Source organism: Sinocyclocheilus rhinocerous, unplaced genomic scaffold (assembly GCF_001515625.1).
Source record: "Sinocyclocheilus rhinocerous isolate Xijiao unplaced genomic scaffold, SAMN03320098_v1.1 scaffold111, whole genome shotgun sequence".
NCBI lineage: Eukaryota > Metazoa > Chordata > Actinopteri > Cypriniformes > Cyprinidae > Sinocyclocheilus > Sinocyclocheilus rhinocerous.
The window spans coordinates 786,058-801,306 of record NW_015642811.1 but is presented as its reverse complement, the minus strand read 5'-3'; the positions used below and the strand labels follow the sequence as shown (position 1 = coordinate 801,306).

General features: G+C 35.7%; 1 protein-coding gene across 2 annotated transcripts in view; it reads right to left on the bottom strand.

Annotated features, from left to right (window-relative positions):
* The window catches only part of fstl5 (follistatin-like 5), a 130,345-nt gene that overhangs the window by 52,728 nt on the left and 62,368 nt on the right, over positions 1-15,249 (bottom strand). For both annotated transcript variants that reach the window (XM_016573581.1, XM_016573582.1), the window contains exon 5: positions 4,257-4,453. In XM_016573581.1, the coding sequence (XP_016429067.1) occupies positions 4,257-4,453 (197 nt within the window). The remainder of the gene's footprint in view (positions 1-4,256; positions 4,454-15,249) is intronic.

Genomic DNA, 15,249 nt, shown 5'->3' with positions numbered 1-15,249 from the left:
CACAACTGATCCACCGTGCTAAATGAAAACCTCAGAACAGCTTTAGGCACGTGCGTAATTCTTACACTTCTAACATAAAATTGGCTTGGAAAAGTGAAGTTTGAGCATAATTTGTTTGCAGTTTGATAATGCAGTGATGCACACATTTTAAAGTCTGTCTTAAGCATCCAAATATGCACTAGCAAAAAGTTATATATTTAAAATACATTTATTTCATACTAAGTATAGTTCAAAAGACTTACTGATTTAAAAAAAACATAATAATTATTTTTTATTGAGAGTACTGCTTGTGCACCATGCACATTTCTTAAGATTAAGCCTAAAATGTGTTTTAATGTCACTATTGATGATGACTGTATGATCTTTGAATAATATCGGTCTTTAAATGCAAGGTAGTTAAAGTGTATCTAAAGTATGCTTGCAATAGTTCCACTTTAGCACAATCAGATATATTTCAGTATATCTTTAGGTGGATCTCAGCACTACTTTCGTAATTAAAGTGCATGGAGTACAACAATTTGTTGTTCCAATTTAGCAGACTTTAGGTATACCAGTTTTGTATACCAAAAGTACAATTGCAGGGTAGTTTTACATAAGTACACCAATATGTAAATATATTTGTAGTATACTTAGCATAAAATAAATGTATTTATTTATGTATATATTTGTATTTCACTATGGTGTTTTTGGACCATTTTATTCAAATATGTAATATTTTGTACTATGTATTTTAAGGCTTGGTATTTATCTTGTATTAAAGGAATAGTTCACCTGACTTTCAATAATCCAATCCACTTAAGTCCATCAATTTATGTCTTGTGAAGTAAAAAGCTGCATGTTTGTAAGAAACAAAAGCAACATAGTTTGGTCCCACTTTATATTAAGTGGCCCTAATACCTGTGTACTTACATAGTAACTAGATGCGTACATAGTATGTAACCACAGTGTAAGTACACATTGGTACATAGTATCTACAGCTGTAATGTTTGTGTAACTACACATATGTAACAACCCACTGAATGGTATGTGTAAGTACAAATGTGTAACGACATTGGTAACAACACTTTTTGGTAATGAAAGTACAAATGTGTAACAGGACTAACAGCACTTTTTGGTAAAGAAAGTGTTACACTTTATATTAGATTTACCATGTAATTACTCTGATGTTACACAGTAGCGGCCAGTAAGTTAGGCTTTACATGGTGTAGTTACAGAAATAGTACAGCTCTAGATACTATGTACCAATGTGTACTTACATTGTGGTTACATACGGGAAGTCTTGGTAATGGTTAGAGAGTCGGACTCGTAACCCAAAAGGTTGCGGGTTTGAGTCTCGTACCGGCAGGGATTGTGGGTGGCGGGGAGTGAATGTACAGCGCTCTCTCCCACCTTCAATACCACGACTGAGGCCCACTGCTCCGGGTGTGTGTTCACGGTGTGTGTGTGTTCACTGCTGTGTGTGTGCACTTTGGATGGGATAAATGCAGAGTACTAATTCCGAGTATGGGTCACCATACTTGGCCACATGTCACTTCACTCACTCACTCACTCACTCACTCACTTCACTCATACTACGTACACATCTAGTTACTATGTAAGTACACAGGTATTAGGGCCACTTAATATAAAGTGGGACCCATAGTTTTAACTTTTAAACCATTGCTCAAAATATGAGTCATTAAAAATGTCAATGATGAATTTGTTCCTTACAAACACGCAGCTTTTCACTTCACAAGATGTTAATTGATGGATTGGAGTTGTTTTTTGGTGAACTACTACATTTAAAATCATTAAGTTTTAAGCACTTTCCACCATGGTACAAAATGCATTAAATACATTATTTTAATATAAATACATCACTAAATATGTCACACTAAATATGACATCAATGGGTGTAAAAAAAAACCTCATTCAATAAGTCAGAAAGGGTTGGTGGACTGTCCCTTCACTTTCTGCATGAAGATCATTTCAGGTGTACCAGAAGATATACTTGAGCAGAATACTAATGGAGTTTAATTGCTTTATTAGAACAGAATGTTTTGATTTTGCTAGAAGGCATTTCACTATGTTTCCATTTCTCTATCACCTCTTCGACCTGCACTAGCTTCATGTCAAAAGGCCAAGCTTTTGTATTCAGGGCCGGTCAGAATTTTCACTTTTTACATTGTCTTCGATCTGCCATGCATGAAAAGAGATCTATTCTTCTTCCACTGAGAATGAAGAAATATGCAAATCACATGAAAATATTGCACAATGAAATTGAAATGGCTCACGCCTGTAACCGTGAGTGAAAGTGCGTTCAGAGTTTTCTCTCTGGAGAAATATGAATAAATTCATATTTTGCTCATTTTGCTGTGCACCGTATCTCTATGGACAGGTGTAATCTTTCTGCCGCAGGACAAGATAAAGCACAGCTGACCTGGGATCAGTCTATCAGCCAGTTATTAAAAAAGGAGACAAGCTCGCCTGCTCATTACGGTTTTTGAATTAATGCAATGAAACATGGCTAAAAGTGATCCCCAGCCATTCTCACAATATATCAGATTCAAGCATCAGATACCATATAACTGTAAACAAAACAACATGCATTTGAACAATGGCTTTGATTGGACTTCAACATTTCTTTTTTTTTTTTTTTACTTAAAGGGTCTGCAATAAACCAATCAGAGTGTCATCTCCCATTCCCTTTAAAAGCAAGTTTCGCTCGTGCCATGGCGGGTTTGCTATTTACATGGTGGAATGTAATTTTTCATTTTTAAAAATGTTTGTGTGCTGCTGTGCGTCCCTGTGTGTGTAATAAGCAAAGTGTACGCGCATTGTGCACCCACCTATAGGCGCATATTACCAATGTCATTAAATAACAAAGAAAAAATATTGCGCCAGACTTTATCAGACCAGCACGCCCATGGGCGCACAAATGGGTGCAAATGCATTTGCCATTTAAACAACGCGGCGCAGGACGGGAAAATGAGAACTGCGTCGGGCTGAAACTAGCAAAAACACTTGCGCCGCATTGCGCCGGGTGTATGATAGGGCCCCATATGTTAAAGGGACAGTCCACCCACAAATGAAAATTCTGTCATGATTTACTCACTATTTACTCATTCCAAACCAGTATGAGATTCTTTCTTCTGTAAAACAGAAGATGTTTTAAAGATAACCAAACAGTTTCAGTTCCTGTTGACTTTCATTGTATTTTTTTTGTTCATCAAATACTGCAACCGAGACTGTTTAGTTACCAGCATTCTTAACAATATCTTCTTTTGTGTTCCAAAGAAGAAAGAAAGCCATACAGGTTTTTATTTATTCTGTACACTCATAACCCCATATTAGTTAAATGTTTCCTCTTTCATCTCTTCTCTATTTTCAATAAAACCTCATCTATATGTGAGCAGGTAGATGTTTCCTTGGCAACATATTTAATTTAGCACATTTTCACAAAAATCAGCACATTTACAGTGCATGCACACCAATACGCTGATAAATGCCAAAAATCAATTCACTAAAATAACCCAATTTACCCATTTACATTCAAATCAATAACCTGGCAATGCAAGTAAACCTCATTTACAAGGCCACATTAAAAAATGTGATCATTCCCAGGTGGTAACATTAAAACGTAAGCATCCATGTATTCTATATGTGAGCAGTGATGTTAAATAAAGCATTAAAAACCACAGAATATTCCAAAATGTCTCGCACAGACTCATTCACCGCTCATATTTGAAGTTTCTATGACTGTACTAATGTCATATGGCTGCACAAGATGAGCACATTTTGTTTTATAATTTCTTAGGTCAAAGTCAGAGTTTGAGATATATTCTCTCCTCTAAATTAAAATGATTTTATGTGTTTATGTGATCACGTGTATTGTTGGCTTATTAAGCATAATTGGTTTAAGAACATGTATGCAAAGCACTCAATATTCAATATCATAAACATCCAAATGTTTTCATTTGCAAGTTTTAAAAACGTGCATGAAAGATTAATGCAGCAAAGGCACTAAAGGCTCACTCAACAGGCCCAGAACATTGTGGCCCCAATCCATCCTTCCTGTTTAACCTTGCAACATCTCTATTTTTCTCTTTTATCTGAAAATTGACCTCTTCTGTTGGTTTGAAAATGGTTATTTAGATAAAATCATCATGACAGACGTGTGTTAAGAAGGTCAAGAAATGTCACCTAATTGCAACGTCAATTAAACGGGCGAAAGAAAAGAAAGAGATTGATTTTGTCACACTCTTGTTCAGTCTTACCTGTGAGAGCTCACTGCTGTCAACTCTTCCATTACCATCTGCGTCAAAGCGCTTGAACATCATGTCCACCAGATACTTCCTAGTTGCCATATCGTTCTCGTGGCTGCCATGGTTACCGGGGGTCAAGTACCTCTGAGCGTGTAAGTCCAACATCTTGGTCTTCAATTTTTTATAATCTCCCAGACGACAGTTATCACCTGTGAAGAGTGGGAAAGAAATGCTGGTCAGATCAGTGTACATGGAGATGAATTCGCTGTTCTGCAGCATTACTAATTAATCTATACTGTGGCAATATGGAGCCCTTTTCAAAAATGGCCATGTGAGGAATCTAACAGGTCTGTCATGTAAATAAATGATGAGAATTTGCAGATTTTGTGGATCTCACAAGAAGAATCGGAAGAACTTGAAGATTTTCAAAGGCATTGGTATTTATACATTTGGCTGGCAATTTCATCAAATAATGTATTATAACGCATTCAAGGTATGTGTTTTATCACTATGCATTCCCTAGGACTCAAACCCTAGAACTTGGCATTATTAGCACTATGTTTTACTAGACTCAGGAATGAAAAATGACAATGAACTCTAAATAGATGTCAATACTGATCCTCAACAGAACTGTATTCTTGACTGTAAACATTAAAAACATTGAATCTCTGCTTTTTAAACCCCCCCCCCCCCCACACACACACGTATTATAGGTTTATTTATATTTCATCTAAAGAAACCTTTTAATTTTGCTTTTCAGAAACAGGGTTTCAATGATGAATGATCCCAATAAATAATACAAATATAGCGTAAAAGTACTATTTTTTTCCACAGTTGTTTTTTATAAACATTGGCACGACTTTGATTACCTGCGGTCCAACAACTGCTGTACTGATATTCATATAAAACAAACGGCCATCATATATTTCATACAACAGTTACAGTATATATTTCAAGTTAATTTTAAGCCAGTTACCTTGTATGATTTTGTTCCACAAATGCAAATAGCTACAAACAAAGCCTCAACAGAACAGCTGCGTGGCTCCAAACAAAAGTTGCTCATTCGGAATGCATCGACATTACAGTCACGTGTTTTCATTCCTGAATGAATCAGCATTTTAAATGAATCTTTTGAATGAACAATTCAATGACTCACTCATGAAGACAGTTACTTGCTGCAACCTATTGGCATAACTATGCTATGTTATTAAGTTATGTTTCATTTTAGATGAACATTTTATTTGTTCAAAATAAATCATTATGCATTATGTTCTTTGAATCATTATGCCGATCAAAAATGACAAAAGACTACACTGCTGTCGTGACAATGCTAATGGGCTGCAGAAAAAAAAATCGCTCTGTGTTACGCAAACATGGCAGAGGAGGACATACTCTGTGGATTATTCTAGCAATTGTGTCAGAGAAAGCGCTGGAAAGGTGTTAGGGACTTGAAACAGTTGCTAGAAACAATGGCTGGGAAGTCTTGTCAAAAAGCATTTGACAATATTTGAGATGTTTTTGTCATTATATGTAGCCCAGGTGGTGCAGTGTGGCTTCTTGTGAGAATACCGATGTTGTTTCTGGAGCATAAGAGATGGATAATGAAAGGCAGAAGCAGAAATGAAAGCTAGAGAGGGAAAAAGAAGGAGGTTGAGGAAAAGCGGCTGGTTTTAAAGACTGTCAGAGTAGTTTCACTGACAGATGTCAAGTCAGTCACAGCTCATCTCCACATGACTGCACCACTAACTGCAATGTGTGTGTGTGATATACTGAGATATATGAATATATATATATATGTGTCTGAGCCTGGTGTGTGTGTGTGTGTGCTGATCAGCTATAGCGTGCCACACATCACAAAATGGCCTCTATTTGACAAGCCACCGTGGCAGGAAAGCTTCCTTCCTTAGAAATGGCAGAATGAATAAAAGATAAATGGCTGTCTACCATCTACCTTGCCCAGAGGATATGAAGGTCAGTGTCGTCAAACCTGTGTGTGTGTATGTGTGCACGTTTGCACACATGGCACATTAGCATTCACATTTTTTGGCACGGTGGCAAATGAAGAACTGCATGTCTTCTATCATATTCCAGAACTGCAGATGTGTGACCAGGGGAATATTCATACTGCATCATCCACCTGTGATTTGACAGCTGTACAGTTCCCAGCAATGTTGCAACCGTTCAGAAGGCAAACTCTAAAATGTGTGGAAAGTTGGAGATTTCTTGAATCAGAGCTACGTGAATGAGCTGTGTTTCAACGGGAGCCCATCTGCTTGTGCTTTGATTTTCAGTGTGGACTGAAGCTGTGAGGAATCATGTTTGTGGAAATACGCAGCAAAGATTAATTTTCAGTACAGAGATATTATAGTGACACAACAGGGAGTTGAAAAAATAATGACTTCCAAAAATACAGAAACCCACAGAGGCCATGCAATACTTTTTTTGTTCTTTTGTTTACTTGAGAACACCTCTTTTTCTTGTGATCTTAATTTAAAAGTTATCTTGGGGGAAAAAACAACCTTTTGTGTTAAAGCTTAAATAGTTGCATCTTCGGGGCTAAAAGTCTTCAAGAGATCCACTTAACTTCCCAGAAAAAGTTCAAACAATCAAAACTCCCGAAATAAGTTTAGTCAATATGTTTGGATGTGTGCATGTATATGAAATTCAGGAATGCAAAACTAATAAGCCAATAATTATTTTCATATTATGGCTGAAAACCAGTAAATGGCTGACATCAAATTTTAACTACAATGACCAAATAAATAAATTAATCAATAATAATAATAAATTGTTTGTTTTAAATGTTAGTCAATATAGGCATCACAGCATTTAAATGTACATTATGAAAAAACTAAAGTTCATTTTAAGATTTAGATTAAATTTAACAGTGTTATGAAAGTATTTTAATTACAATACAATAAATATTTACCAATACATTCTACATTATACACATACATTTAATACATCCCTAATAAAATTAAGTTTATATATATATACAGTATATATATATTTGGAAATGCATTGGAATTATTCAGGTTAGCAGCCAAACAACTGAGTAGAAGTACAAAATAAACAAATAAATAAATACATACATAAAGAAAGAAAGAGAATCCACAATAATCTCTCCAAGATGGCTCATGTATCCAGGATGCAATCACTAGTGATTAATTTTGTTTCACTCACAGCACATAAATACACAGCATAAATAGTTTCAAAGCAGCATTAAAAAGGACAATATAATGTAATGGAGTATCATAACTAGTGTCTCCTTTTGCATATATGTTAACTGCTCAGACCGGCAGTTGCATTTACGTGAATGTGGGCGACTGGTAAAACACAAGTACCGTTGTCATGACATTCAACATGATTTCAGTACTCTACTCATGAGAATGTGAATCTTTTTATGCCATATGTTACTTTATGCTCCATTTCACAATATGTGGAGTGCTTATACCAAAGGCATTCAAAACGCCTGCCTGACAGAAATAGGTTTTACTTCATTACATAAATTAGAAGGAACATTGTTTCCAAGTACTCTGTCTATGCATTCTCCAAACTTCTCGCACAAAGAAGCACATTTACAAAGTTCTACAATGACCTTCCTGTCTTCATCCCTCAGAGGGTTTCTTATGGGTGAGGGCTATTAAATATATATCCGTCCTCTAATGTACAACACAAGTGAGACCTCTAGTGCTATAGAAGGTCACTGATAATGGATCCATCATGCAACTGTTTCTCATCTCAGTAAACATGTGCTCACCAGGTCAGGTAGTAATAGCACTCCGACCATTTCTAAAAAGAACCAAGATTTGGCCTCTTGTGTGTTCTTGCATAAATGAAAGTATGACGGCATTGCTCACATAGCACACGTGCAGTTGATGGTTGTGACCTGTGGCGCAGCAGCTAAAAGCGTGCCACGGCTGGTTGCCCATCCTGATGGGAATTCTGGTCATCATATTACTTTGCAAAAATCAGGAGCTGTGACTAACAAGTTTGTGATGGGCATTTCAAGACACGCAGACAAATGAAAGTGTTAGGCTGTGTCTAACGGACTGTGGATAGCTGCTGTTAATTAGAACCGGTGGAATCATTTAAAAGATGGAGCACTTAGAAATGAGGTCACAGCAATATACATTAATCTAAATATCGTCATGAACAATGTATGATAGTATTAATGCTTAGAATATACACAATCTTTCATTTAAAATTCAATATGATTTAATATAATTGTGTGTGTGTGTTATTTATACTGCAAGTTTAATTAGCTTTTATTTTTACATTCTCTGTATATGAAACGATATATATATAAAATGTAAGTTTAATTAGTTTTATTTTTACATTTTCTGTTTTTATTTTAATTTTAGCTAAAGTTTGATTTATTTTGGTATTTTTTTGTTGTTTTGATAATTTTTTTTAATATATCTGTTTTTACTAATTTTTTATTGAAGTTTTAGTTATTTTAGTACATCAAGCTAAACTAAATTAAAATTAGAAATGTTGCTGAACTGGCTGAAATAAAACAAGTATTTTATTTAATTTTTTTCAGTTAAAGAAATATTGTTTTATTGTTTTAGTTAACTTTAATAACTCTGGTTCAGTAAGTGCTTTTTTAAGAAATTAGAACTTTTATTCAGGAAGGATGCATTAAATTGATCAAAAGTGACAGTAAAGATATTTATAATGTTACAAAAGATTTCTATTTCAAATGAATTTCTGCAATCCTAATGTATCACAGTTACATTAAGCAGCACAACTGTTTTCAACATAATAAGAAAAAATGTTTGAGCACCAAATCAGCATAATAGAATGATTTTTTTAAACAAGCGTTGTCAAGCCTACATTCAAAGATGGTCTTGTAAAAAAATAAATTCTACATCCTTACATTCAAATTCTATCCTGTTTGCTTTCTCAATTCAAATTCCTTAAACTGGAATTTAAAAAGTATTCTCAATTCAGTTTTGAATGGCTCTGCACTTCACTGTCTGACTATGCGCCAGAGCCTCGTGAAACTGTTCAGAACATCCGTATTCTTTGACAAGCATTACACAAATGCATTGCTAAGCACAAAGACATTTAGTACAAGCCATACAATCACTCTCAAGTAGCCTGCGTGATTTACTTTGAAGTATTTTAACATGTCCAGGCAGCCTAGAGGAATGACACAGAGGAAAAGCAGATTGATCTTTCCCCATTTGAAATGGGTTTAGATGGCCACCTGCATCCATATCTGCATGTTTGATCCACTGCATGTGACGTATAGGACCCTAATTCACTTTGAATACCATGCTAGTACTGTACATCTAGTCAGATCAGATGAAATTCAGTCTTGTCCGAAGGTGGGTTTAGAATGGCTTGAGGGACAGCTAATTAACATTAATGAGCCAATTTGATCATTTAGATAATTATGAGGGAATAATAACCTCATTAAGAAATAATAACAAAACGGGCATGCTGTAAGTCATTATTTTGGGTGAATATTACAGATAAAATATCATCACTTAGCTGAGATCACTCATCAGCACCTTTAATGTTACATGCTCCTTGACCTTGTCTGTCTAGCTTGATTTAAAAGGACCCCAAATTGAAAATTCTTTCATCTTTTACTCATCTAATGTCATTTGAAAACTTGCATTCTTCTGTGGAACACACAAAATGAGATCTCAACTGTTATTATTCTGTCATTAAATTATCTCTTACACTTATTTTAGTAAGAAACAGGCCTTTTATTTGTAACAATTGAGGTAATAATCAATCAATCAATCATCTATCTATCTATGTATCTATCTATCTATCTGTCATTGTTTTATTGTTTTAGTTAACTTTAATAACTCTGGTTCAGTAAGTGCTTTTTTAAGAAATTAGAACTTTTATTCAGGAAGGATGCATTAAATTGATCAAAAGTGACAGTAAAGATATTTATAATGTTACAAAAGATTTCTATTTCAAATGAATTTCTGCAATCCTAATGTATCACAGTTACATTAAGCAGCACAACTGTTTTCAACATAATAAGAAAAAATGTTTGAGCACCAAATCAGCATAATAGAATGATTTTTTTAAACAAGCGTTGTCAAGCCTACATTCAAAGATGGTCTTGTAAAAAAATAAATTCTACATCCTTACATTCAAATTCTATCCTGTTTGCTTTCTCAATTCAAATTCCTTAAACTGGAATTTAAAAAGTATTCTCAATTCAGTTTTGAATGGCTCTGCACTTCACTGTCTGACTATGCGCCAGAGCCTCGTGAAACTGTTCAGAACATCCGTATTCTTTGACAAGCATTACACAAATGCATTGCTAAGCACAAAGACATTTAGTACAAGCCATACAATCACTCTCAAGTAGCCTGCGTGATTTACTTTGAAGTATTTTAACATGTCCAGGCAGCCTAGAGGAATGACACAGAGGAAAAGCAGATTGATCTTTCCCCATTTGAAATGGGTTTAGATGGCCACCTGCATCCATATCTGCATGTTTGATCCACTGCATGTGACGTATAGGACCCTAATTCACTTTGAATACCATGCTAGTACTGTACATCTAGTCAGATCAGATGAAATTCAGTCTTGTCCGAAGGTGGGTTTAGAATGGCTTGAGGGACAGCTAATTAACATTAATGAGCCAATTTGATCATTTAGATAATTATGAGGGAATAATAACCTCATTAAGAAATAATAACAAAACGGGCATGCTGTAAGTCATTATTTTGGGTGAATATTACAGATAAAATATCATCACTTAGCTGAGATCACTCATCAGCACCTTTAATGTTACATGCTCCTTGACCTTGTCTGTCTAGCTTGATTTAAAAGGACCCCAAATTGAAAATTCTTTCATCTTTTACTCATCTAATGTCATTTGAAAACTTGCATTCTTCTGTGGAACACACAAAATGAGATCTCAACTGTTATTATTCTGTCATTAAATTATCTCTTACACTTATTTTAGTAAGAAACAGGCCTTTTATTTGTAACAATTGAGGTAATAATCAATCAATCAATCATCTATCTATCTATGTATCTATCTATCTATCTGTCTATCTATCTATCTATCTATCTATCTATCTATATATCTATCTATCTAGTATTGTTTAACAAAGCTGACAAGGCTGTAGACTGTATATCATTTAAATGAGACAATAACATGAAGATTTTCTTTGCTGGTGCTATAGTTTGCAGAGTGTGATGAAAATGAAAGCAAAGCAAGTTTTCTGTCTTGCAAGTAGGTGCTGATTTTATGTGATTTTTTTAATGCTGATTTTAACTTTTAATGACGCCAGAAGTTTCTCTTCACAAAATATGGTTAAGCATATGGATATAACAAAACATATTTAAAAGAATAGCATAATAAACCTCTTTTGGGATTAAAAAACTCGATTCCTCCAATTCTTTTGGTCTCTTTATTTTTCTCTACATTTTGTGCTTCACTACTGCTAAACCTGAGATATTTTTTTATGGCTGTTGTATTGATGCCATGTGAGCTGCCCAGATCAGTGTAACAGCAGTAGGGTCAACATCGCTCTACATGCTCTATACATCAAACACACACATGGCCTCAGTCTCTGCTTCGGTCTGAGGTCGCTGACTCCGCTTTTTAAGGGCACGGGGCCAGTGCCATTGCTGTCAAGTTCTGGCGCTGCAGAAATGGACGTGTGAACGCAGTGGGCTGTAAAGTCTGTACTCTCTCTCTCGCTGCGCTTGACCACCTAACATCTCATTGGAGAATTTCAAAGGCAGTGCATTCAATAGCAATCTACCTGCCGCTGGATATCCACATGAGTTGTTGCAATGACAAATTTACAACTCGCTGGCAAGCTATTATTCAGGCTCTCCCAGTGTGACGTGCAAGTGGAAAACTTTGCATTTTGTCCTTTTTCCTGTTTCCCCCCTCCCCCTTTTGTCTTCATTGTTTTTGTCTCTCTCGGTCTCAGTAGTGCTGCTTTTTTCTACATAAAGTAAGTCATCTTCTCCAGCTGTCTACCTCTCGTTTCACCTCTAATTTGATTTCCACACTCTCTTTTCTCCTGTCACTGGTTCTTTCTATTCTCCTCTCTTACCCCTGTCCCTTTATCTCTGATTTCTCACTTTCGCAGACGCTGGTGCACCTTTGAGGAGCTCATTACCTGCCGGCACACGTGGATGTGGCTTCTCTTCAGGCTGGAGGTGACAGTGACATTAAAACAGCTCAGGGTCTTATTATCACTCTTCTAAAACTGCAACAGAACAACCTCTTTCTCCTTCTCACTCTTTCTGTATTTGAGCTGTAAGAAATATAACAATTTTTATATTTTTATTTATTTTTTATTGACAATATTCTGATTTTTTAAAAGCCTCAAGTAAGCTTATAAAAAATGTGACAATTTGTCAAACATTGTGACTGCAATTTGAAAAGCAGTATGATAAATATTTAACATCTCATTAAACATAACGGTGACAAATCACAATGAAACAGCAACTTTTTACATTCAACAGTGTTTGAAATTACGTATTTAAATATTTCAATACTATTTATATAATTTATATTTTATATATTAATAAACAACATATATAACATATAACAACACATACACACACACACACACACACACATATAAGCAAATTAAAGTTTTATTTACATTAATAATAATAAAATGTATATTTATTTGATTAATCAGTGAGCCATTCATAAAGACAGTTCCTGAACAAATCTATTGAATTCAAAATTCATTGACTCACTCATAAACACTTGATTTGTTCCTGAATAACCCAGTATTTTTTAAATGAATCAGTTGAGTGAATGGTTCAAATGATCCACTCATCGAAGACTTGTCACTTGTTGCCACCTACTGGCATCCGCTGAAATAGCAGCTGAAACAATCTTAATAAACAGACTGCCAGTCTGTCTGAAAAACACACTTGGAACACTGTTTGTGCATTAGACTTCTATAAAAAATTTAGCAACATTTTTTGTAATGATAAAAATGTGTACAACAGAATGTGAACTCATTGCACCTGCTGAAATTGAGTTTTTGTGGGAAGTTCAACACCATATTTATAGAGAAAATCGAGCCCACCTTGAAGCACTCAGTGTATATATTTATTAAAGCACAGCTGTTTGCAGTTAATAAGCCACATTACAATATCATTTTTAATTTGATTTCGCAGACTCAAGCACTGTACTCTAGCCAGTTTTAACAAGGTAAGTGGAAGCGAAATTCACAGTTTAACTGCTGAAGGTCCCATACACACTCAGAGGAACTGACTTTGACAGACATAATGAGTGAGAGGCTGACAAGGCCATCTTGTCAAGAAGTACAATATTTGGGCATGGCTCGGCTGAGCCGGCCACCCTGAGGGTCGGTGACAGAGAGAGACTAGATATGAGAGGAGGACAGAGAGATTTCTTAAGGCTCTGTCACTCTATTCTTCTGTGTGGGGCTGTTTTTAGGCACTGGTATCAGATGAATTTGACTGAGCTGCTGTTGTGGTCAAGAGTTGCTGTTGATGAATTCTGCCATTGAAGACTAGGGAACAACAGGTAGAAGAAGAGATATATTTCCTGATACCATCAGCAGAAGAGAGGATAAACAAGACAAAGAAGGACCATCTGTTGTATTCAGAATACATTTGTGACAGAAGGAGGAACAAAAAAGCTTCCTGATCTTGTAGGTTTTGTCAGAGGAAGGAGAAAACAATCATTATGAATAGTCAGGGAGACAAAACAATAGTAATACAGTACAATACACAAGTAGAAATATTTATCAAACTGTAATGTGTAGGTGTAAATTAATCTCACTGTGATATTAATTAACACTAGTCTCATGTGTGTGTGTGTGTGTATATATATACTGTATATATACAGTGGGTAAAATAAGTATTGAACACGTCACCATTTTTCTCAGTAAATATATTTCTAAAGGTGCTGTTGACATGAATTTTTCACCAGATGTCGGTAACAACCCAAGTAATCCATACATACAAAGACAAACAAAACAAATAAGTTCAGAAACTAAGTTCTGTGTAATAAAGTGGAATGACACAGGGAAAAAGTATTGAATGCATGAAGAAAGGGAGGTGCAAAAAGGCATGGAAAGCCAAGACACCAGCTGAAATCTATTAGTAATAAGAAAGTAATCGTGCCCCTTGTCAGTGGAAATTAATATTAGCTGGTTCAGTCTCAACTGATGGCCTATAAAAAGGTGTCTCATGACCAATGTGTCACACAAGAAACATTTCATGATGGGTAAAAGCAAAGAGCTCTCTCAAGACCTTCGCAACCTTATTGTTGCAAAACATACTGATGGCATTGGTTACAGAAGCATTTCTATATTTCTGAATGTTCCAGTGAGCACTGTTGGGGTCATAATCCGGATGTGGAAAGAACATTATTTCACCATAAAACGGCCACGACCAGGTGCTCCTCACAAGATTTCTGACAGAGTGAAAATAATTATCAGAAGAGTTGTCTAAGAGCCAAGGACCAATTGTGGAGAGCTTCAGAAAGATCTGGAATTAGCAGGTACAATTGTTTCAAAGAAAACAATAAGTAATGCACTCAACCGCCGTGGCCTGTATACATGCTCACCACGCAAGACTCCATTGCTGAAGAAAAAGCGTGTTGAAGCTCGTTTAAGTTTGCTGCACAACATTTAGACAAGCCTGTGAAATACTGGGAGAATATAGTCTGGTCAGATGAGACAAAAATTATACTCTTTGGATGCCATAATACACATCATGTTTGGACGTCAAATGGCACTGCACATCACCGCAAAACATCATGGTGTGGCACTGGCAAAATTGATATAATTGAAGGAAGGATGAATGGAAAAATGTACCGAGACATTCTTGATAAAAATCTGCTGCCATCTACCAGGATGATGAAGATGAAATGAGGGTGGACATTCGAGACAGACAATGATCCCAAACACACAGCCAAGGAAACTCCTTGGTTTCAGAGAAAGAAAGTAAAGCTGCTAGAATGGCCAGCCAATCACCTGACTTGAATCCAATAGAAAATCAATGGAAA